This window comes from Ochotona curzoniae, unplaced genomic scaffold (genome assembly GCF_017591425.1).
Source record: "Ochotona curzoniae isolate NIBS_2020 unplaced genomic scaffold, NIBS_Ocur_1.0 contig_883, whole genome shotgun sequence".
NCBI classification, from domain to species: domain Eukaryota; kingdom Metazoa; phylum Chordata; class Mammalia; order Lagomorpha; family Ochotonidae; genus Ochotona; species Ochotona curzoniae.
Window position 1 is genome coordinate 17,271,762 of NW_024466599.1, and position 24,579 is coordinate 17,296,340.

Genomic DNA, 24,579 nt, shown 5'->3' on the forward strand with positions numbered 1-24,579 from the left:
TGATACTCTGATGCTCGAGAACGAAGGCTTCACAGAGTGGGCCCCATTTCACTACTGCACGAGCTACCTGGAGCTGACCCCAGAGAAAGGAATGCTGTGAGAGTGTGGGGCTGTGCGACATGTCCCTTAGCTTTCTTCCAAGCCGGTTGTGCTGAATTTCCTGTTTTCTTTGTATCAAACTGCTTTACAGTAAACATGACAATTTATGGTGGTGCTGACTGTGGTGAGATGTCCAAGACTCTGCAATTCCTGCCTGGATCTACCACACTGGGCACTGCTTTGGTTTCCGTCAAAGGGAGGTGAGCAGGTCTGCTTCCATCAAGGGCTGCCTTTAAGAGGGTCCCTGGGGTTCCCCTGGTGGAAGCAGGTCTTTGGGAAAAAATCAATGCACAGCTTATCTGGCAGGTGACAAACACATTCTTGTGAGCACTACACCCCGCTTAGGCAAAGCATTTGTATCAGCATGTGATTAGCTTAGGCGTCCTCTCTTGAACAGAAATCTGGTTATGAACTTTTTCTGAGGGGCCTGCTATCTACAAGATAACTGCTCTGTGTAAAGCCAACCCCGGGATGAAAGGGATTGTATCAGTACTTGGCCCCAACAATGGCCATTTGCACAGGAATTAGAGAGGGGGCATCAGCTATGTGCCTGCTGTGGGAGGGAAGACCTAGCTCGTGTGGGGGAAGGTGTACTGCTTCTGCTTCAGGCACCGAGGTTGTGGAGCTTTCACTTAAAACTTGTAAAAAATATCAGGTGGAGGCAATGAGGTTACGTGATAGCATTAAATACACCTTGAGCCTGGCATGGTAGCCTAGCAGCTAAAGTCCTCGCCTTGTACGCACTGGGATCATTAATACCTTATCTATTTGATTTTCTGGCAAGTTGGTGTCAGGTAGGGTTAAGTCCACCAACTTTGCTTTTCCTTTTAAGACTGTTACAGTTCGATTGGATGTCTAAGAATTAGTTTGTCAATTTCTACAAAAGAAAGCCTGTGGGAATTTTAGTAATGAGTCTATTCAGCTTGGGGAAATAGGTTACCTTAACAACGCAGACTTTTTTAACCCATAATTTTGGCATCTTTTTCTCCATTTATTTGTTAATTTACCTTATCACTGTTTCACTGTATTCATCTTCAACATTTTTCATGAACTATATCCACAAATATTTAATATGTATATATTTACAATTTATTTATTAGAAGAGCAGAGTGACTGACTAGAAGAGACATACAGGGAAATTGAGATCCTTCACTCAGGTGCCTAACTCCCTAAAAGCCTGAAACAGCTGGGGCTAGACTAGGAAAAATCAGATGCCAGAAACTGCACCTGAGTCTCCCATATGGGCGGCAGGGACCCAAGTGCGTGGGCTGCCACTAGTACCCCAAGCATCCGAAGGGAGCTGGATTACAAGTGTGCAGAAGCTGGGATCAGACAGTCTGTCACAGGACGAGATGTCCCATATGGCAGCCCAACCTGCTATATTCCACAGTGCCCAACCCAGTATTTATTTTGAATGCTATCGTAAACAAAATTTTTCCTCATTTCATTTTCTAATCGTGTGTTGTTAGCAGTTAGAAATGTCAGTTTTATAAATTTACAAACTTTACATCTTTCAGTACTGTTATATATTTACTTAGAATAGCAATGTTTTTGTAGACTCCTTATGACTTTCTATATCCAATCTTTTCATTTTGAAAGACCATTTATATTTTAACCTTTCCGGGATTTATTACCTTTTCATGTCATGTCGCACTGGCTGAGTCCTCCACCACAGTTCTGAACAGAGGTGGTACAAGCAGATGCCTTCCCCGGTGTGATGGGGAAATCCTCAAGTGTGACATTGGCTCCAGGTTCCTGCCCTTCACAGGGTGAGGAAGCTTCTCCCTATTCCTAGTATGTGGGAAAGTTATTTCATATGTGGATGTTCTGTTTGTCAAATGCTTTTTTTATGAATCTTCTGAAATGATCATTTTCTCCTGTCTATTGTTGATAGGATAAATTACAGTGTTCCATTTTTATGTGTTCCATGCATTTGCATTCCTGAGATAATCTCACCTGATTAGGGAGTAGGATCCTTCATGCACTGTGGGACTCAATTCACTCAATCTGTCATTAAACATTTTTGCATCTATGCTTACAAGAGGATTTAGCCAGCAATTTTTTTTGTAGTAGTCTTGTTATAGTGACCTGACAGAATGAGTTGGAAAACATTCGTCCTCTTTTATTTTTTGAAAGTGTCAAAGCTGGTTAATATTATTACTTCTTAGAGAATGATAATATCTAACAGCTAAACCATCTTTCTTGACATTGACTTTGTGGGAGGCCAACTGTAAATTCAATTTCTTTTATAGGCATATGACTATTTGATTTTCTACTTACTCTTCTGTCAGCTTTGTTTTAATTTGTGTCTTTCAAGAATCCGTTTTGGGCCCGGCAGCGTGGCCTCACGGCTAAAGTCCTCGCCTTGAATGCCCCGGGATCCCATATGGGCACCGGTTCTAATCCCGGCAGCTTCACTTCCCATCCAGCTCCCTGCTTCTGGCCTGGGAAAGCAGTTGAGGATGGCCCAATGCTTTGGGACCCTGTACCCGTGGGAGACCCGGAAGAAGCTCCTGGTTCCCAGCTTTGGGTTGACACAAGTACTGGCTGTTGGGCTCACTTGGGGAGTGAAACATCGGACGGAAGATCTTCCTCTCTGTCTCTCCTCTCTGTATATCTGACTTTCCAATAAATAAATAAATCTTAAAAAAAAATCCGTTTCACGTAGGTTATCAAATCTACTGGGAAAACATTGTGCATAATATTCCTCATAATCTGCATCATTCTTTATCATCGGCAGGGGGATTTATAGCATTGTCCTGTATCTCCTTCCTGATGCTGGTGATCTGTAATTTTCTCTCCTCTTTTCTTGTTTAATATTGCTAGCAGTGTATTAATTGCAAAGATTTCTTCTTTCGATCCTTTAGGTCGCTATGCCCTTGAGGTTCGCGTTAATGATTCCCCCTCGGCTTGCACACCGAGGTAGTCCTGCTCTCTGCCGCTCGCAGGGATCCTTGATCTACTCACCACATTTCCTGCTTCTGCGGCCAGCCGGGCAGCATAGCGAGCTATAAGCCGGTGCTCCTCATCCAGTCGGCTAGGACTGTCCAGGACACTGCCAGAGAGACAGAAATTGAATAGGTGTCTATTAAACATCTTCTACTCTTGTTTTTAGGAGAAACTCTTGTAAATAAATTTTTTTAAAATGCTAATAAAAGAAATGCATAGATGCTAAAAATGATCTAATATCAAAAGAGCCCAGGAGAGATGGCAAGACCTTGGGGTTCTCCTGGTTGGCAACACCCTGCCCCCGCCACTCCCACACAACCAGACGGGGCACCTCTTTCCTAAGCTGGGATACCCAGAGAGGCTGAGATAGGAAATGCTACCCAAATTAAAAAAAAAAAAAAACAACAGCAAGGTGTTTTAGATCTAAATCTTACATTAAAAAACACCCAGAGTCAACTAAAGCATGAAAACAAAGGGCTAAGAAGTAAGCCAGACAATGGCTGGGCAAGAGCAGGGTACTCCAACCAGACCAGGCCCAACATGAAGTTGGAGAGCATTCCACGGGACAAAACATTCCCTTTAGTGCCACTTCCTCTGCTTTTACTGTGCTCCTACAAGTAGAGCTTCATGTCACAGGAAGCTGGCTTAATTAATTTCTTTTATCAAGAATATCAACACTCTAGAAAAATAAAGACAGGACAATATGAGATCATGGGTGAGAGAAGAGGTCTACAGTGGTAGTTCTGTGTATATGGGGTTTTTGGGACTATTTATGAAATAGCTGGCGTCTTTAATATTTTACATCGACTGTCATTTACCCATGCCAGGATAGTTCCTGATTTGAAGGGACCGTGGCCATAGAATTCTTTTTAGAATTGCTAGAAGGGGCAGGCATCTGATCTAGCAGACAGGACTCCAGCATGCAGTGCTTGGTTTTCATGTCTGGTTCTTGCTCCTGACTCCAACTTCCTGCTCATGCAGACCCTGGGAGGCAGTGATGGTGGCTCTTGCCACGCACAAGGAAGGCTCTGAATGAATTCCTGATTCCTGGCTTTGGCCCATTTCAATGCCAGCCACTGTGGGCACCTGGGGAGTGAGCCAGCATATGGAAATTCTCCTGTGTATCAGTTTGCCTTCCTCTTCCTATCTCTCAAATAAATTAAAAGTATTTAAAAAAACATTTTTTTTCTCTATCACATCTCATGTGCTTAGGAAGCCTGATCCTGTTTGTCCTACACACATCACTGTGGATGACATGGCTGTGTTCATTGGCTATGCTTTCTAATCAGAAACTAAAATCTTGTGTTGGTGAGAGGTTTTAAGGTTAATGAAATTACTTGAGGGCAGTTAGAGAAGTTCTTGATTCTCTGGGTGAACTTTCATTTTCAAAATTAGCCAGGAAATTTCTGACTTCTTCGAGGAAGTTACACACTCAGTCCCTTGGGCCAACACTGAGGTGGCGACAGTACTCACCCACTGCTGGGGCTCTCATGGGGCCTGTGGCCACAAAGGCTTGCTCAGAGGGGTCTAGCTCCTTGACTATGAGACCTAGGGATGCTGGCCAAGCCCATCAGAGACCCTGCGCTGGCTGACACGCAAGGCAGCTGTCCAAGCCTTTTTTCCTATAACAACTTCTCATTCCCCTGGGCAGGTGCCTTTACTGGGAAATCAGTAAGCTGTCCTGAGGTCTGGTCCTAGAAACCAAGAGACCAGGACAGAGCACAGAACTCAAGTGCTGGACAACAGGACACCCTTTATGTTAAGCATGGGGTCCCTCCTCCCCTTTCATGGGGCAAGCTGATCAGACACACTTGGGAAGACAGTTTCTCTGAGGTGTCGGAGCTAATTAGGCGCCCAAGAATGGCAATGCTATTAATGATACTAGAAAAACAATGAGAAATGGCAAAATGAAGAGGAACATTAAAACAGTCCTTCTCACAGTGGATCTCCTCACTGATTACTAATTTATTCTTCTTTTATCAAGGGGAATGGCGGTGAGGGCAGAGCAGGTGACCTTCCCAGGGAGCCCTGGCATGCAGTGGGCAAAAACTCAGATCAAAATGCTAGGCTCTAGCCTCTGCTACACATGTAGTCTATATGTTGCAGTTTTTCTAAGAGCCAGGATCTCCGGGCAGGGTTACAAGTTGCTGGGCATCATGAGTCCGTGTTGCTGTGACACAGCGCAGGAGGGAAGACCTTGGGTCACTTAAACTTGATCTGTCAACCTCCTTTCAGAGTGGGCCAGAGGCATTTGGCAAACTGTAGGTAACAACACTTTGCTATTTATTAACCAGTTTTTTCCCCCAAAAAAGATTTTTTTAGTTAGCATGTTATCAAGCATTTTTCCATTGCAGCCCACTGAGGGATCAGTCAGTTCCATATTAATAGTGATGCATGATCACAATTTTCAATACATTAGGTAGGTAGGACCATTATAATTGACACAATGATTCTCATACTAGAAACCCCTTATAATATGATTGTGGGATTCCCAATACTACTGCTGGGAATCACAGGCCTAAAAGCAGCAGCAAGGAGAGATGAAAAGCTAGTACACATCTAACAGGGGCATACCATTCAGTATCATGGATTAGACAGAGTACCTGGGGGCTGGCCAGTCCTAAATGCTGAAAGTCCATGGGAAAGTTCCACTATTTAGATAAAAATGAATGGGAGAGTACGCCTCAGGCACCTCTGGGAATGCAGCCTTTGGGGCAGAGGTTTCCACCCTCTGCAACAGTGATCTAAAACCAGGGAGTCAACCCCACTTCCCAGGAAGCTCCGAGTCCATGTGGAGAGAAGTAACTGGGCATGGCCAGTCCCCTTCTCGCTGTGGCCATTGTCTGACTCTGTGAACACAACTGGTCCCTACTCAAGATGATCCCCGCATGCAGAGCTTTCTCCAGCCAGGAACTAGAACCACCCTGCCCCCCACTCGCCCCCATCCACGGTCACCCCCTGGTCCTGTCTGCTGCTCAGTTCTACCACTGACCGTGCACAATGCTGCAGACGGGCCACATAGGAGGCTATCAGTGCGTGCTCATCGGCCAAGGGGCTGGGGGCATCCTGGCTATACTGTAACCTGGGAACAATGGAGGCAGAGACAGCAAGCGTGACACGAACACACACAGAGGGAGAAATGAACATGGGTTAAAATGGGCAAACAAAAAGGAAAATAATAAGTCATGATAAGAAAAATAATACAAAACTGCAGTGCATGATGGGGAATGGAGAGCATGGAAGTCCGACGGCCCAAGGATGCTGTGATTAGGCACGGCGCTGGCTGACGCCCCAGCCCTGGGTGGGGAAGGACTTCCTGGGAGGGCCCCCAGGGAACCTTGGCACCCGCTTCCTTCAGGCTTCCAGTTTTGAGGAGGATATGTGTGTTTTAGGAGATGCTGTCTGGTGTCACACTTGAGGCATTTAATATTCCTAAATGATCCCCTAACATCATGCTTTTACCATTTTTGTTTACATTCTGGAAATATCAGTGATACCACAAGTTACCTGCTCAATACATTTCCATACAAATGCTGCCTTTACCTTCAGTTTGTTTTCTTCTGTTAAACTGGTACTTGAGCCAAATCAACTCATTAACATCATATTATCATACTGATCTGTAACACAACATGATACGCGGGTGCCTCAGAAGTTTATGGAACATGAATGTGAAGAAAAAAAACCAGACATGGTTTTTCTCCTAAACTTATCTTTTATTTCTATTTTCCACAAACTTTCTGCTTTCTTTATAACTGAGATTATTTTTTGAAGATTTTTAGAATTTTTTTATTGGAAAGGCAGATATACAGAGAGAAGCAGTGATAGAATTAATTACCCATCCACTGGTTCACCTCAAAGTGGCTGCAATGGCCAGAGCTGAGCTGACCTGAAACCAGGAGTCAGGAGCTTCTTCCAGGTCTTCCACATGAGAGCAGTGTCCCAAGGCCTTGGGCCATCCTCTACTACTTTTCCAGGCCACAAGCAGGGAGCTGGGTGGGAAGTGGAACAGCTGGAGTTCATTCTGTGCAAACCCAGCCTAATTTCAGCAGAAGGCTCCAGGAGGTGCTCACATGGATGTCCACAGCTTCCTCCTCCTGCACTCAGCCAGCCAAGTGGCAGCCTCCTCAAACTTCGATGTCCATCTCAAATCTCAGCCAGCCTGCCCTTTTCTGCTTTGGTCTTGTGCTGAAATTTGGGCCGATCTCCCCAGGCAGGAAGCCAGAGCAATCCCAGGGCTCTGCTCACTGGCTTCCCTTCCCGTGAAGAAACTGGGTTATACCCAGACTAGTTTTCCAGTCATTTGTAGTGAGATGGCCAGCTGCTATTTCACCACAGTCACAGTGGAAGTGTTCTCCGCAGTAACTCAGTTTTTACAAAAATTGATTTTATTTACTTGAAAAGCAGAAAGAGACAGAGAGAGAGAGAGAGGAAGAGAAAGAGATAGACGGAAGGAAAGAGAGAGGGAGGGAAAGAGAGAAAGAAAGAAATCTTCCATTCACTGATTCCCTCCCCAAATGTCTGTTAACAGTCGGGACTGGCCTGAGCTAAGGGCCAGGAACTCCATCTGAGTCTCCTACATGGGTGGCAGGGGCCCAAATACTTGTCTCTTCTGCTGCTTTTCCAGACACATGAGAAGTGGACTGGCTGGGACTTGAACCAGCACATGGATATGACATGCCAAAGTCGTGGTGGCTTAACTTATTGTGACACAATGTTGGCTGCAAGTAATACATATTTGGGGTCATATTTTTTAGAAAAGATCCACTCCAAACTGGAAATGAAAACAAAACTGCTTCTTCGTGATGGATGGAGAGAAGTACTGCTCGGCAACCTTGAAGGCCTTGTTAGAGTGTCAGCTTTTACACTGATATAACAGTTACAGGCTTTTCAAAGCAGGTGAGAGGTGGTAAGATTTACCTTTCAGTAGAATTATTTGCTTAATGGAAAGTAAAGTTCCAAATAGGGGGAGAAGCAACCAATTAGAAAAAATGATGATAATAATTCATGTGAGAGACAAGAGTGTAGGAAAACAGTCTTAGCAATAGAATGCAGAGACACAGCAGGATCTTATGAGTTCAGCCAAGTTCTTGGGTAGAGCTTGGCTGGGTGCAAGGGCATGACAGGAATCCAGGTTTTGACTGAGCTACTGGGAAAATGGAGCTGCCACTGCCTGTGTTGAGGAGGAGTATAGGAGCAGCAGGTTCAGTGGGGGAAGACAGAGGACTCGGTGTGGAACATGCTGGTTGTGTGGTAACTATCAAATATCCATGCGAGGTGCAGATTATGAGGCTAGGATACTGTGGAGTTTGAGCTCAGGCAAAAGGTCTGGGTGGGTCAGTCAAACACACGTGGAGGTCAGCAGTATGCAGCCAGTGGCAAAAGTCATGAGGGTGGAGGCAGTGGGTGATGACAGATACAGAAAAGCGAGCACAGAAGACCACGGGGGACAGGAGGAAAACCAGGACAGCACAGTACCCGGAGCCAAGTACAAAATGATGTCAGAGAAAAAGGATAAACCTTGTATGCCAAAGGCCGGCTGACCTTGATCTTAAGACAACTAGCCAGTGGGTGTAGCACTGTGCAAGTCAGGAATGATTTTGGCAGAGTACTGGGAGGCCCCAGTCTGACCAAAGGGAATGGCACGACAGGAATGGGAGGCGCCTATGAGAGACAACTCCTTCGAGAAGATTCTGTAAAATGGCAGAGAAAGAGAGAGATCAGTAGGCGCAGCTAGAGGGGGAACTGAGACCAAGAGAGGGTTTCAAAGAATTTTCTTTTCAGAAGAGGAAAACCAGATGCAGATTTAAAGGTGATGGATCAGATTCAGGGGAGAAGGAGGTAAAACGGTGGTCCCCGAGACAGACAGGAGGGTCGGTGACCTGCCTCCTGAGTGAGTGCCCTGCAGGGACCTGCTGAACAGAAGAGGTGGCCACAGTCTGGGAGACACATGTGGCTGTGCAGGTGGGGAGGAGCAGCTTAGGGAACTATTTTTGTAATTGCTTTTTTTTTTCAAGATGCAAAAGATGACTAAACTCGATGAACTTACAGGAAGACTGCTACTCAAAACTAGCACGGTCTGCCAGATACTCATTGAAACCAAAATGAAAAGCACTATTAGCTGCTGCCTGTGGCAGATTAGAAAGTTAAGTGTCCATTCATTTCCTGATGAATTTTTTGCAGTATGTGGGATGTTACATTGTTATACTTACTTTCAAAGTTACACCTGTTTTCTCAGATTTTAATTCCTAGCTTTTGATAAAACAGAAAAGCATTCTCTATATACTGTGTGTCTAGACAGTCACAATACATCCGTTTGTAACTTACACATAGGTTTTGTTTCAGACATTCGTGTTTTGAAAGTGAGGTCAAGAGCTTACAACTCAAAATATTTTCCTAAAAAAAACAGAATCCGCTGCTCTGAGATGTCATATCAATTCAACCTACGAAGGATGATGACATTCACACTTAAAATACATAACAGTTCTGATGGCACCTGTTGGGAATGGGACATTGGAGACCATGCAGGCATCACCCTCCATCCAGGCAGAATGCCGCAGAGCCACACCCCGGCACAGGGGCTGCTGGAGGGAGCTGACATGGCTGGTAGGAGGAGACGATGGCACAGAGAAATGCCAACTGCATTCAATGGTAGGATGAGAGGGGCATGGGCCTCTGAGGGGACAGAACAGAACTGTATCCAGTTGGCAGGGTCAATCAGAGTAGAGGCCAGGGGCAGGGGCCACACAGCTGGAGAGGAAGGCACGTGACAGAAACCCACCTACACCCTGTCCGGGCAGTTCCAGGCTGTGCTCCTCCCATCGAAGCATCCCCTGCCCTAATTCCATGGCAAGGAGGACCCAAGCTACACCAGAGGTGTCCTCATGGGGTGGCGGTGAGATCAAAAGGGACGTTCCTAGAAATGCTAGTTCCCCACAGGACCTCTGCCACCAGAAGCCCTGGGATTGTGCTGGATCACTCTGGGAGCAGAGCCTACGAATCGGCACTTGAAACAGGTCTGTGGGTCTCTAGAGGGTCAGGATGGGAGAGAGCTCTCTCCATGGGTGTTGTGGTCCTAGTGGAACAATGAGAGGCTCACTGTGGGGGCGGGGCCAAGGGGAGCAGGGCCGGAGCGCAGGCATCAGAGGGACCAGGTCAGAAGTGGCACAAGAAACTAAACCACAGCAAAACAACCCTGTGAAGACATGGGCGAAGGAAATGAACAGACATTTTTCAAAAGAACAAATTCAAATGGCTAATGGATGAAAAAATATGCTCCCTAGCTATCAGGGAAATACAAATGTAAACCACACTGAAGTTCCACCTAATTCCACCGAGACTGGTCTACATTCAAAACTTGACTAACAATACCTACGGTGTGGATGTGGGGAGAGAGGTACCCTCCTTCACTGATGGTGGGAGTGTGCAAGCACTATGGAAGTCGGGATGGAGAGTGCTAAGAGATCTGTCGAATGATTCAGCTATGCCACTTCTGGGAATATATACAAAGAAATGAAATCCTCATATGAAAAGATGACCCGTACTCCTATAGTTGCAGCAGCACAAAGACATGGAAACAACTCATATGCCCATTGAAAGAAGAGGGGATAAAGAAACTGTGGTAATTCTACTCTATGGAATACTTCTCAGCAATGAAAATGAATGAAATCTTATCATTTGTAACAAAGTGATCCCAGTTACAAACCATTATGGTCAGTGAAATAAGCCAATCTCAAAAGAACAAATATTGTATGTTCTCTCCGATATATATAAGGCAACCTTCTTGCAAAATATAAGATCAATAGATGTATATACATACACTTGCCTAGAGGAACAGTATAATGGAGACTATCATATGAAGCTACAATGCAGTATGCGTTTCTATTTCCAAATCAAAGATGAACTCCTCATTAAACTGTCAAATATATCTTGATACCAGAATGCTGGAATTTATAGATAAGCATTCTCTATAGCTACAATATCAGGATACTCTTAATTTTTTTTTAAGATTTATTTATTTTTCTTGGAAAGTCAGATATACAGAGAGGAGGAGAGACAGAGAGGAAGATCCTCCATCCGATGATTCACTCCCCAAGTGGCTGCAGCAACTGAAGCTGCGTTGATCTGAAGCAAGGAGCCAGGAACTTCCTCCAGGTCTCCCATGCAGGTGCAAGATCCCAAGGCTTTGGGCCTTCCCAGGCCACAAGCAGGAAGCTGGATGGGAGGAGGAGCTGCCAGGATTAGAACCAGCACTCATATGGGATCCTGGTGTGTTCAAGGTGAGAACTTTAGCCACTAGGCCATTGCGCCGGGCCCAACTTATGACTGTTTTTGAAGGGCTATACTATTGTAACAATATAGAGGAATCGGTATGTGTTGGGGGCAAGTTTAGGGAGGGGGAAGGAAGAAATTCCAGAGCCTATGGAACTGTACCGTAAGACAAATTTTAAAGAGAAAAAGAAAAAAACGATTGAAACTTCACAAAAAAAAAAAAGCAAAAGCAGCACGACAGGCTCAGGGCCGGGGCGCCTGCGGCAGCCTGAGGTCAGCAGTGACAACGAGGTATCAGGTAGGAGGCTGCAGAACTCAGCAGTTGAGAGTATGGCTTTGGGCTCTGGTCTAGCCTCTGAAACTCACCAGCAGTGTGGACTTGGAGCACTCATCTATACAATTACACTACAGAATCCACCCCGTGAGTGATTCGCTTTATGGCACGTTTGGAGGGCTAACGTAGCGTCCTCAAGCACCTGGCAGGCAGAGAGCAGTCATCATGGTCAGCACATAACCAGCCGGATGCCTTCCCACAAGTTCTCTTTCCTCTTTGAACAATCTCACAATCAAGGGATTCTGTAAACCTTGCCTTTTACATCTCTAGCCCAGACCTTGGCCCTAGCTCTGGAACCAGATGTTTCATGGCTGAGCCAGCACCTCCTTGGTCGACCCAGCACCTCCCAGCATCTCAGACCCATCCTGCTTCCTTGCCTGCTATTCTCCAGGTACACCAGTTCAAATAAACAGCATCACTAGCCACCCAGCCATCGAGCCAGCAATGTGGCCTCATTTGTCCAGATGCCTTGCATTTCTGCTGCCTCGGTTCTGCTCCCGCCTCCGCTGCCAGAGAGGGATTTCGTGCCATACTGCTCACCCACTGCTCCACCAGCCACAGGTCGGGACACAATTCTTCCTTTCTGGCCCTCTACTGTTGATTCCCCACACTACACATAATCAACATGAAAAAATTTAAAATTGACTGTGGTCACTTTAACTACATGGTCACACAACTGCATAGAATAAAAACACACTGACTTGAACCCCCTGAAATGGATGGATTTTTCTTGTACATATCTCCAGAGAATTGCTTGAAAATAAACTGGGGCCCTGACTAATAATTCTGAAAGCTCTATACATGCTGCTGGGGCAGAATGAATGTGAGTGGAGGTGGGATGGTGGAGAACTGATCGGGTCCCGCAGTGTGAGAGCGGGCAGTCACAGTGGGCTGGGGAGCAGCCAGAGGAAAGCACGTGGTGTTGAGCTAGAGACACAGGGATGGAGAAATACTTAGAGACACATTTTTATTCAGCCAGTTCCAACAGCCTTCTCCAAGAAAAGGAGCCCAGGTTCATGAGGGAAATACCTTGTTCTGAGGCTGGGGTGGGAGGATATATTACAGGAACCTAGAGCCAACTGGGATGCCAGAAAGTCAGAAAGGGGCTCAAATTGCAAGACGCTGAAGACACAGAGGACTTAACCTGGGAGAACAACCAATAGCCAGAGTTGGAATGATTTCAGCAACAGAATAAAGCAGCGCTAGGCTATAACGCAGTGTAGAATGTCAATGCCCATGAGTTCTAACTCACATCCACTACAGGAAACAAGGCCTGCAGGTGCTCCAACCCAAGGTGAGGAGCTTCAGCCCCAGCATGGAGCGAGGACTGTGCCTGGTGATTCTCATAGGACCCAGCAGGGAAGAGAGGTAAGCCTCAGACACACCACTATTTCCCCTCTGCGCCACTCTGATCCAGAGTTCCTAACCTTGGGAAGATCCTGAGAAAACCACAAATGCCAAGCTACCCAACACTTGACCAGGTCATAATCACCACCAAACAAGGTCATAATCACCCAGGAAACAGCCCGGGCCAGAGGAGATGGAGAGACGGAACAATTCAGTGAGATGTGGCAATTCAGAAGACACTGGCAGACTGACACCTGGAGTTCAGTGAACAGCAAAGTGCCAGGCTGTCACTCGCCCTGTGTGTTAGAGGAAGCAGAGGGGCAAGGGAACTGGCTGCACCATTTTTGCAATTTTGCTCTCAATCTAAAGCTATTCTGACATATTGAATTGCTTCTTCTTTTTTTTAAATCCAGGGACAGACCAGATTCATTTCTACTTTGGAACCTTTGTGCTTCCTAATCTTTTAGTCTGGAACCTTCTTTTCCTCAGATGCTGTCAGCTCTCTCCTTCCTTGTTCAGGTTCTTAACAGTGTTACATTGTCAGGGTCCTTCCCTGGCCATCCTACCTAAGGTCTGAGGCTCTCTCCTGGTTCACTGTGTCCTTCTGCATGGCGGCTTTCGTGACCCTTTCTCACAGCATTATCTGCTGCCTGATGTCTCCCCAAGACTGGGAGCTCCATGAGAGCAGGGCCTTGTCTGCACAGCCAAATCACCATGGCCTAAAATGGCCCATGCTAGGCACTTGGGAAGTTTTGTCTGATTAAGCAATCATGTCTCAGACACACTCCATATGTCACTCTCCACATGGCAGCTGTGAAAAGCTCACATGTCAAGTGAGTGACCAAGCCAGCCCCTGGTCCCAGGCCTGTCTGACCTTGGGCACAGGATCTTTCCCTAACACAGGTGTTCTCTCCCAGGGAAACAGAGTTGACCATGGTGAATGATGGGAATAGATAACACGTGCTGGCAGCAGAGGGCCTGACAGCTCCTGCACGCATCCCTCAGGTAGGCCCTACAGACACACAGGCACATTTAGTCTCCTACTGTTAGAAGAAGTGGGGAGCTGACCTGCAATTGGGAAAACACTATCGTGGGGTTGGGAGTTGGGGAGAGGAGTTTCAAGTGAATCTTGTTTCTGTCCTTGATTTGACAGAGCTGAGTGAGATTTTTCTCATTGAACCTCCACTATTACACTTTTAACATTAAGTGCAAACATAGACTTCGGAAGTTATCACAAAGTTATGTTAGACAGAATGTAAAGACAGTAACGTGTGTTCCAACTCCTTCACTTCAACTCCCATAACCTCATTCTGATATCACTGTTCCAGAGACAGACATCTAAGGAGGCCTCTGATGAAGGCTGGAAGTGTCACCAGGCTGACTGGGCTTTGCTAGGATGATTACTTACTAACTCGCCTTCCTTGGTGGCGGTGTCCTCCCAGTTACTAACCACCACCTGCTCTCCCGCTAAGGGGAACCACTGTGCTTCACATTTCTTGAGAACTCGAATGGCCACACTGGTCTCCTTGTGCACATTCAAGTACAGCAAGCAATAAAGATGCATCTTGACACCTGTTTTCTGAATTCCAGAAGAGCCAAGATTTGTACCTTCACTTCTACCTTAATCACCATAGGGGAAAACCACTAACCAAACAGACATAAAGGCCTCTTATTACTGGTGTAATCACATTTCATTATTTTTCTATGCTGAATCCAGAAACTGAGCCACAACACGCTGCTTTCTAAAGTCCTTCTATTGGCTGTGGAATTCTAGGAGCCTAATAAATACAGTTACATCTCATCTGTCTGACATCCTTGTTCTAAATCCATGAAGAAATGAAATGCTAACTTTTCTCAAAGGATCAGAGAGTAAATATTTTATTTTATTTATTATTTATTTTTTTAAAGATTTATTTATTTTATTGGAAAGTCAGATATACAGAGAGGAGGAGAAACAGAGAGGAAGATCTTTCGTCCGATGATTCACTTCCCAAGTGAGCACAACAGCCGATGCTATGCCGATCCGAAGCCAGGATCCAGAAACTTCTTCCGGGTCTCCCACATGGGTGCAGGGTCCCAAGGCTTTGGGCTGTCCTCGACTACTTTCCCAGGCTACAAGCAGGGAGCTGGAAGGGAAGTAGGGCTGCCAGGATTAGAACTGGTGCCCATATGGGATTCTGGCCCGTTCAAGGTGAGGACTTTAGCCACTAGGCCATGCCGCCGGGCCCACAGAGTAAATATTTTAGATATTGCAGGACGTAGGATTTCTATTGCCACTGTCCAATCTGTCAGCATAGGAATGTAGCCATAGATAATATGTAAGTAAATGGACATGGCTGTATTCCAATAAAACTTGATTTACACATGACATCTGAAGACTGTGGCTTGCCAACCCCCTATCCTTGTGCGGGCCATGTAGGGGCTAGGAAGTGCTTTGAGACCCATGTAAGTAGGCCAGCATTTATCATGTGTTCCTGGACTTGTGTCAACGTTAGGGTCTGTACATGCCCAGAGCCATATTAATTTTGATTCTAAATCGGTTCTAAAGCCTTCTAGTCCTCCTGTAAGTTTTGGGCAGCTCTAGGAATTCACTGTGATGGATGTGAATAATCAAGAATGATAGGTACACTATTTCTCACCAATACTACAGGGCAGAAAGTTCTAGGATTCACCTGTCTATTCCAGGACCAACTTTTGGGTGTTCACATGACAGGACCATTCTGGAATGTAATATGCTACTCTGCATGGTCCCTGCCAAACTTGTGGTTGTTTAAGTTGAGCTCCACATGGGTTCTCAGTAGCTCCTCAGTTTGGTCTGGATTTGAAGGCAGACAAAAGCCTATGCAATGACTAGGGACATAGCACATGAACAGGAAGGACACATGGCCAGTGACTGGTCCTTGTGGTCTAATCAGAGGTCAAATGAAATGCATGAAGTCAAGGCCTAATGAACAAACAGTGGCGGGCACTTGACCTAGTGGTTAAGATGGCACTTCATTTAATGTTGGAGTACCTGCATTCAGTGCTTGGCTCTGGCACTGGCTTTCTGCTAATGCAGACCCTTGAAGGAAGCCACAAAGGCTCAAGCTGTTGGATTTCTACAACCTGCATGGAGACCTGGACTGAGTCTTCAGATCCCAGTCAAAATCAAATGCTTAGTTGTACTGCAGTTTCAATACATCTATTGGGTGTCTACTACTTATCAGATACTATCTTTGGTGCTGAAATTATGGTGATAAGTAAATGTGGTTCCATTTCTGTGACATGTACAGACTTGAACTATACTAATAATAGTCAAGTATTTCTCAGCGCTAAAGTTGCAAGAGGATGTCTGAAGGTGGGCATTTAGCCTACCACATAAGCCGCCACTTGGGATAGCCATATCCCGTGCTGAAGTGCCTGGGCCGAGTTGCAGCTTGGCTCCTGCTCCTAGTATTTTGCTAATGCACACCCTGAATGAAGGGCAGTAGGTGGTGGATGGCACAAGTACATGAATCTCTGCCACTCGTGCAGAAAAATAGGACTGAATTCTGGCTCTTAGCTTCAGTCTGACCCATACCCTGCTGTGGTGGGCATGTGGGGAGTGAACTGGCAGGTGGAAGACTTGTGTTTTTCCTTTTCTCTCAAATAAAATAAATAAACATATGAATAAAAAATCAAAATTAGGGGGCAGACATTTGGTGCAGCTAGGGATACCAACATCCCACTCCACAGGGCCTGGCTCAAGTCCTGGCTATTCCACTTCCGATCCAGCTTCCTGACAATGCACAGCTCGGGAGGCAGCAGGAGACGGCTCAAGTTTTTGTCACCCTCATAGGAGACCCAGATGAAACTCTAGGCTCTTGGCTTCAGCCTGGCCCAGTCAGGGCTGTTGCAGGCAATTCAGGGAATGAACCAGTGGCTAGATCTCTACTTCAAATAATATTAAAAAAAAAAAAAGTAAAAAAAAATCCCAATAAACAAGCAAATGAGGCTTTTTGGGGGATGTCACAAATAGATTTAGCACCCATCTAGGGCAGCAGAAAAGTCCTCCCCCGCAAAATGACAATCAAATTGAAGCTTGAGGGATGAGTAGTTGTCAACCAGGTACAGAGGTGGATAAAAAGGTTCCAGGCAGAGGAAATGTGAAAAAGCCCAGGGGAGAGAATTTGTTACAACCTGGGCAGAGGTTCTTGGGGAGCGTGGGTGATGGCTGGGACCTGGTTGGACTTCAAGAGAGATTCAGAGGGAAAAAAGTCAATAGTGACATACAAAGTTGTACATATTTGCCTAAAGGTATCAAAAGAAACATTCGGTGATTTTTTTCGTATGTAAATTCTAATGCATTGTAGATGAAAAAAACAAAAACACCACATGGTGATCCAGTGACTGGCTGTTTCTGTGGGTGGCAGGGAGAGAGAGGAGCGCCAAAGATGCCCAGGTTCTGTACGCTAGCAAGAGTGTCTGCTTCTGTCTCTCAAATGCACAAATGCATAACCAACCCAAATAAACAAAAACCCAGGGACACAGAACCAGCTACTCCAGCCAGGAGGCCGTTAGCTGGCAGAAAGCAGGGGCTGGCACTGACAGCAGCCTATTTTAGACTGGCGTGCTCCCGGCAGACGATGGCTGAGGCTTTGAGTCGGCATCCCAAGGTCACACAGCAGTATCTCCTGTCGACATGTTCACATGCCACCAACATATTTGTTAAAGTGCAGCACTCCAGTCAGTTGGTGGGCAGACACCCCAGGCTCTCAGATCTACAGGGCAGGAACTTTCACAGGGCATCCTGGAGCACCGGAGATACTCCTGAGGGCAAATCAAGTGTCTTTTGGCTCTTTGCTGCCAAAAGAAACAAGATGGTGAGCATGAGGGCAGAAGACGTAAACACCTTTTGCCTGCATTCTCCTCCTCAAAGGACCACATCCTCACGGAGGGAGGAGTCAGGGAGAGATATCTGTGCACTGCTCCCTGCCTACGTGTGCCTGGGCTGTATTCCAAGTTCATGGGACAGATGGCACTGTCTGGGAGACACTTATGAGGACACACTCACCCACCCAGCAAGGGCCCTGCAGACCCTCCAGGATGGCCATGTTATTGGGGTGTAGAGCTCTGAGAGCTGTTCAGCACACTCTGCTGTTGCTCCTCCCTACCAGGAGGAGTCCCATTCTGATGGAATGCCAAAGAAACTTCTTCCCAATAAAAATCCTAGAGAAGAATCCTAATGAAAAGACGTGCTGTTCTTTCTGTCCTTGCTCCCCAGCCCCTCAATCATTTGCTTCCTCTTGCATACACAAGCTCAGAGGGATTAAGGACCTTCCATTGATCAACAGGCTTAATTTACAACAAACTCTACCCATCAATGACATTTCCTATTAAGACAGTCATGAGGAATGTAATGTAAAGCAATATTTTTCATATATGAATATAAAATATAATATTAATGCAATATATAGATATATAATAGTATCAAAGCTTTCTCATTTATTTCTCTGCTCTGGGTGGAATAAACAGACAATGTGATGTTATTTGCTTGAAATAACTGGAAAAGAAAGTCCCTCCCCCAGTTGAGAAGTACTGATTAATAGGTAAGCAGCAGGAAGAAAACCTGGAGGAGGAATGTGTCTCTGAGTGAGGCGAGGGGGATCCCCAGTGTGCAGGAGTGTACAGTTTAGAAGGTCCCTGTAACAGGCAGTGATGCATATAAGATGCTGTGGGTCACATAACACCTGCTGTGGTTTTGGGAGTCAGGGAGGCTTCCTGAAGGAGGAGAGTCAAAGCTAAGTTGATGAGGGAGAAGTAGCTGACAAGGAGGAGGGGTGGGAAGTCCCTAAGGCAGGAGGAAGCTGCTTGGGGGAAGTGCAAGAGACTCGGGTACTTCTTGGAGTAGTTGCCAGGTGCAGAGAGTGGGTGAGAGAGGGCTGGGGAGGCTGGCGAGGGTCCGGCCAGCAGGGCCTGGAAAGCCACACTGAAGAACCAGCAGCGATTCTTGTAGGACACTGCTGCCAACCGCTGCTCTGGGCTTCTAAACACCAATCAACTCAAAGAAACAGCCGTAGTGCAGATCCAAGAGGCCCAGGTGGCTGGGGCTAACGCACCAGGGAGCATGCCACATTTTCATGCCCTTAGAAAGTGCCACAGAAAAACCAGCCTAATTGGAAAGTCCTTATCAGGACATGCACATCTTCCGCCTCGTCTCTCAGAGACTTCCCACTGGCTACGAGGAGAAGACTGGATTTGGGGTGAGGCAGACAGTAGGCCTGGGGAGTCTGAGGAGGGTCAGAGTTGTACCATAGGTCAGCTTTTCTTTAAATATTTGCTTTGCTAGCTAAAATAAAGCATGGGTATTTTTAAGGTCTGATACGAAAAAGAGTGAAAAACACTCTTAGTTTAAGCACTGGGTCTAAGTCCTGGGTTGCACGAGAACCCTTCCCTGTTTCAGGGAGTTAATATCCTAAAAGGATACAAGGTCAAGAGATACTGCAGGCAAAAGTCTCTACAGCACATGTGAAAAGAAAGGATGCTAGGGCCTGGCGTGATAGCATAGCAGCTAAAGTCCTCGCCTTGAACACACCAGGACCCCGTCTGAGTGCTGGTTCTAATCCCGGCAGCTCCATTTCCCATCCAGCTCCCTGCTTGTGGCCTGGGAAAGCAGTCAAGGACGGCCCAAAGCCTTGGGACCACAGGCAGGGAACTGGATGGGAAGTGGGGCCGCCAGGATTAGAACCAGCGCCCATATGGGATCCCGGGCATGCAAGGCAAGGACCTTAACCACTGCGCCACCGCGCCGGGCCCCACACACTCCATTTCTAACTACAGACCGGGAAGTAGTCAGGCTTCTTGTTCGTATTACTCTCAGTTCAAACTGGGGGAAAGGTTAACCTTAAATGCTTGACTGTAAGTGAAATCTAATCCCAACAGGAAGTGGCTTTGTGCCCAGCCACTGGCTGGGCCCTGGACACCTGCCCACAGTGAGCACCCCGCTGTTGCTGACCACTAGGCGTTAATTCTCAATGACTTTGCACAAAAACACCAGGGGAAAAACCAGGTCCTGTGTTATGAAGAATTTATAGGTGCTACTTGTTTCTGCAAACACCCACTTGTTCTTGCCTTTCTTTTAAACATGTATTTATTTATTTGAAATCAGATTTACAGAGAGAGATATCTTGCATCCACTGGTTCACTCTTCAGATGGTCACAATGGCAGCAGATGGGCCATTTTGATGCCAGGAGCTTCTTCCAGGTATTCCATGTGGGTGCACAAGCACACGGACCATCTTCAGCTGCTTTCCTGGGTGTGTGAGTAGGAAGTTCGATAGGAAGCAGAGCAGCTGGGACACAAACTGGTGCCTAAGTGGATACCAGCATTGCAGGTGGTGGCTCTACTCGCCAAGTCTTAACACTGGCCCTGGTTCTTGCTTTTCACTGAGCATTAATTTCCTCATTTCACAAGGAGGAGGCAATTCAGTAACTGTGTGGTTTCTGGCCCAACCAATTTCCTTTTGCTTTTGCTTTCTTTCTCAGTTTTCCCATTATTTCTGGAGTGACTTCTCTCCACCAAGAATCAGCAGAAAATGGCCCTTGTCACCCTGATCTAATCTACAGATGGCAAGAGAGATTTCCTTTGCACTTGGCCCCAAAGCCATTTTAATGCTGTGGTACAATTCATCTTTTCACGTGGTCGTACTTCTACAGCTCAGGAAGAACATTTACATGGTGGCATCGTCTTGTCCTTCTTGTGAAGTGCATGTTCAAGTAAAAGGCTCTGACGGACAAAACCTTGCCTTGAGGACTCCCGGTAGTTTGGGGCTGGAGTCATGGCACAGCACGTTAAAGTGCTACATGTGAAGCTGGCATCTCCTATTGGAGCACTGCTTTGAGTCCTGGCTGCTCAGATTCTCATCCAGCTCACTGCTCATTTACCTGAGGAGGCAGGAGAAGAAGACCCTGGTGCTTGGGTGTCCTGCCAGCAATGTGGGAGATCCAGGCAGAGCTCTGGGCTTCTGGCTTCTGCCTGAACCAGTACTGGGCTCTGTGGCCATTTGGGGAATGAACCAATGGATGGAAAACCCCTCCCTCCCTGTCTCTGCAATTCTGCCTTGCAAAAAGTAAATTCTTTCTTCAAAAAGAGATTCCTAGCAGTTGAGCTTTACCCAGGGTTGGTGGCTTTGACACTGACCTGTCACCCATTTGAGCTGTGCCAATAAGGCTGGAGCTATCAGAACAGGCAGTACTAGTTATCCCTGGAGAGTGAGGTGCTGGGGGATAAAGAAAGCTCCTGGAACAAATTCTGGTGATGAGAAGTATGATATAACACACACACCCCTGTCTCAGGGACTACACCAGAAGTAGCCTTCGGTTGTCTCCTTGGCCCTGCCGCCTTCTCTAGGGACCATCAGCCATTCCCTTTGAACCCCCCGTTTCCAGAGCTCCTAATTCTGGGGGTGGGCTTTCTACCAGGCTTCTCTCTCAGTCAGTGAGGGGTTTGTGTTTTCTCCAGCCTGTTCAATCAGTTACAACTCATCCCATCTGCTTGGCCACTCCCAAAACTTAGTTACTATACTTTCTACTTCCATTTTGGCTGTCCTTATGGGTTTTTATTAAAAACCAACCAAATGGACAAAAAAACCCAAACCAACAACAGCAACAACAACAAGCCCCCCCGATAGCAGTGCTGGAGGCAGATGTCTGGCGGAGACTGCAGCTGGGTGAGGTGCTCTGGGAGCCTTGCTCACTCCGCAACCCTTTCTGCTCTGTCTTTGCCTTGTGAGCGTTTGCCTTTTTAAAAGTTATTATTATTATTTTAATTTAAGATATGACAGGGTTATGGAGAAAAGGACAGACAGATTTTTGATCCACTGGTTCAGTACCCAAATGGCCACAGCTGAGCTGATCTGAAACCTGGATCCAGGAGCTTCTTCTGGGTCTCCCATGAGGGTGAGGGGGCCCAAGGATGATGATGAATGTATTCAAGGTCAGGTGAGAGCCAGGATCCAAGTGCAAGGTCACCAAAGTTTGCACCTCTGGTTGGAGGAAGCGGCATGGTCATCTACCTCGGCAGGTGTTCCTATCTGGTCCAGGTCCTGGCCAACAGGCTGACAAGGCTGTCATGTTGGGTAGCTCTGACCAAGTGCCTGAGTCCTCCCTTCCTCCTTTGCTTCCTTCCAAGGCTAGCCACCAAGCCTGCCTGATGAGGAGAATCACCCGGGGTACTTGTTTAAAACGTGCTGTGTGCAGGATCCCATCCTCAGAGATTCCCATTCACTGGGTGTGATGTGGTCCTGATGGGACTCCTGACAAGTGACCAGGTGATGTATCTCATCACATCGGGCAAGCTGGAGTGCTGTGGCAGGAGCTGACACTGGGACTTGAGTGTTAATGAGAGATAAAGTCATAAAACCACAATGCAGATGACAGTTCTGCAGCCACGCTAACCTCAGGCAATCGGGACACTGGGCACAAAGTGCTGCTTATTTTGAATAATGACTCTTATAGAGCTCCGGCACTGCTATGGTCACTGGCTTCAAACACACAGAAATGACACCGTCCAACACAGGGCTTCTAAGGGGGAATCCATGAGAAGGGCACATGGTACACAGAGGAGAGAGGACCTCATCCCTTGAGGGACCCTGAGGCAAATCCTTTGTGTAACCAAGACACAAGGGGGACCCCTGGGGATTCTTCATCCCCCAAGTTTATAAATCCTCAGCAGCAGGACCTAAGAGCATATTTTAGGTATTTTATTGGGGGTTAATTCCCTTTGTGACAGAAAGCAGAATCGATCTTTGACACTCAAAGGATTCAAAAGTGTAATTGCTGAAACTCCTGGTTACAGAGAACACTGTTTGGCGTTCACAAAAGCGTCTTCACCAGCTGACCGCATTTGTCCTGCAAGCTTTTGGCTTGTCACAAGGGCCACTTGGCCTGAGGCGCCACTCAGGCCTGACCTTGGGGGCACATGGGAGAAGGTAGGATGGACTCACATATGGGGGTGGGGCACTGTGGTGGGCACTGCCCAGACCTGTCCCCAACTCTGGGGCAGAAGGCTACATACCTCTTGGTGGGCGTGGGCACTCCAGAGGACGCATGGTTGACCATGGTGTCATTCATATTAGTCAGAGGGCGGGGAGGGCTGAAAGAAAATAGTGAGTATTATTAATTTTTAGTGATGGTATTAATTACTCCTCACATGACAAAGGGAAGGCTGGGACCAGCAGTCACTCCTGACAAGCCCAAGGGGACCACATCAGACATTCTCTCCCAGCCACAGGAGAAATTTGGTTGGCAACCGACCACAGAGCCAGAACCAGAAGGAGGGACCCTGGTCGCTTTTGCCACAGGGATCTGAATTCTGACATATAGTGCACTCTGATGCCTCTTGAGTAAGGGACACCGGGCGTTCAGCCTTTGTTGTCCGGCATAGAGGTCAGGCACTGGTACCAGGCTGTGGCTGATCCTGCTGTCTTGGAGACTTGCCATCACATCAGGCAAGCTGGAGTGCTACGCTAGGAGCTCCATGCGGCAGGAGCCGACACTGGGACTGGAGCGCTAGTGAGAGATGAGGTTCACAGGCTGTGAACTTCTCACCCAAACATACAGGCCAATATTTATTATGGGTGTGAAACATGGGTTCGCTTTTTTTTAAATTATTTTTATTGCAAAGTCAGATAGACGGGGAAGAGAGAGGAAGCTCTTCCGTCTGATGATTCACTCCCCAAGTGAGCCCAATGGTTGGTGCTGCACCAATATGAAGCCAGGATCCAGGAACTTCCTCCAGGTCTCCCATGCGGGTACAGGGTCCCAAGGCTTTGGGCTGTCCTCAACTGCTTTGCCAGGCCACAAGCAGGGAGCTGGATGGGAAGTGAAGCTGCTGGGATTAGAACTGGTGCCCATATGGGTTCCTGGTACATTCAAGCCAAGGACTTTAGCCACGAGGCCACTACGCCGAGCTCTGGGGCTCACTTTTGCTAAGCCTATCCTAGAACCTCTACAATGAACCCAAATTTTGGGCTCCAATCCTATTTAGCACGCTGTCTTTCATAACCCAATCCAGGAAAGGAAAACAACTTCTGGTTACTTCTCTTTGGCTACTGGATTTCTTTCTTTCTTTTTTGCCAATAAATTGTATATAGTTTTTACAGTTTAATAATTTTAACACACTGCCACATTATGCACATACACGTTTAGACTGGTGTCATCAGCAGCGATTGGCTCTCAAGGTCAGCTCTCCCTCCAGGAGGCCTTGCCTGGGCTGGCCTTCAGCTCTCCCCTGGCTCCCTGTCAGGGCCAGGATCAGGGCTCTGGACGCCTCTTGGGAAACTGTTCCCTGCGTTTGAAAGCAGCAGAGAGGTATGTCCTTCCACAACAGAAAAGTGAAGTCAGCAGGTGCCCCCATGCCCTTCAGAGTTGGTGATGAGAAATACTTTTGTGGAGGTCACCCTTTGGCAGTTGGTGTTTAATATGTGCAGGCTTCACGGCCCTACAGGCTGCAGAGAGCGCACACAGGAGGCTGGCGAGGAAACAGCTCTCAGAGAGGCAAGGAATTTAAAGGCTTTACACAGTTCTTCCCCCAAACTCCCTCCTTTTAAAATATTAACTTATTT

General features: G+C 46.9%; 1 protein-coding gene across 1 annotated transcript in view; it reads right to left on the bottom strand.

The window, feature by feature from the left end:
- The window catches only part of DTNB (dystrobrevin beta), a 220,691-nt gene that overhangs the window by 40,205 nt on the left and 155,907 nt on the right, over positions 1–24,579 (bottom strand). Inside the window, exons 10-12 of the mRNA XM_040992931.1 lie at positions 23,031–23,108; positions 6,041–6,130; positions 3,067–3,154 (exon numbers count right to left, since the gene is read on the bottom strand). Coding sequence (XP_040848865.1) covers positions 3,067–3,154; positions 6,041–6,130; positions 23,031–23,108 — 256 coding nt within the window. The remainder of the gene's footprint in view (positions 1–3,066; positions 3,155–6,040; positions 6,131–23,030; positions 23,109–24,579) is intronic.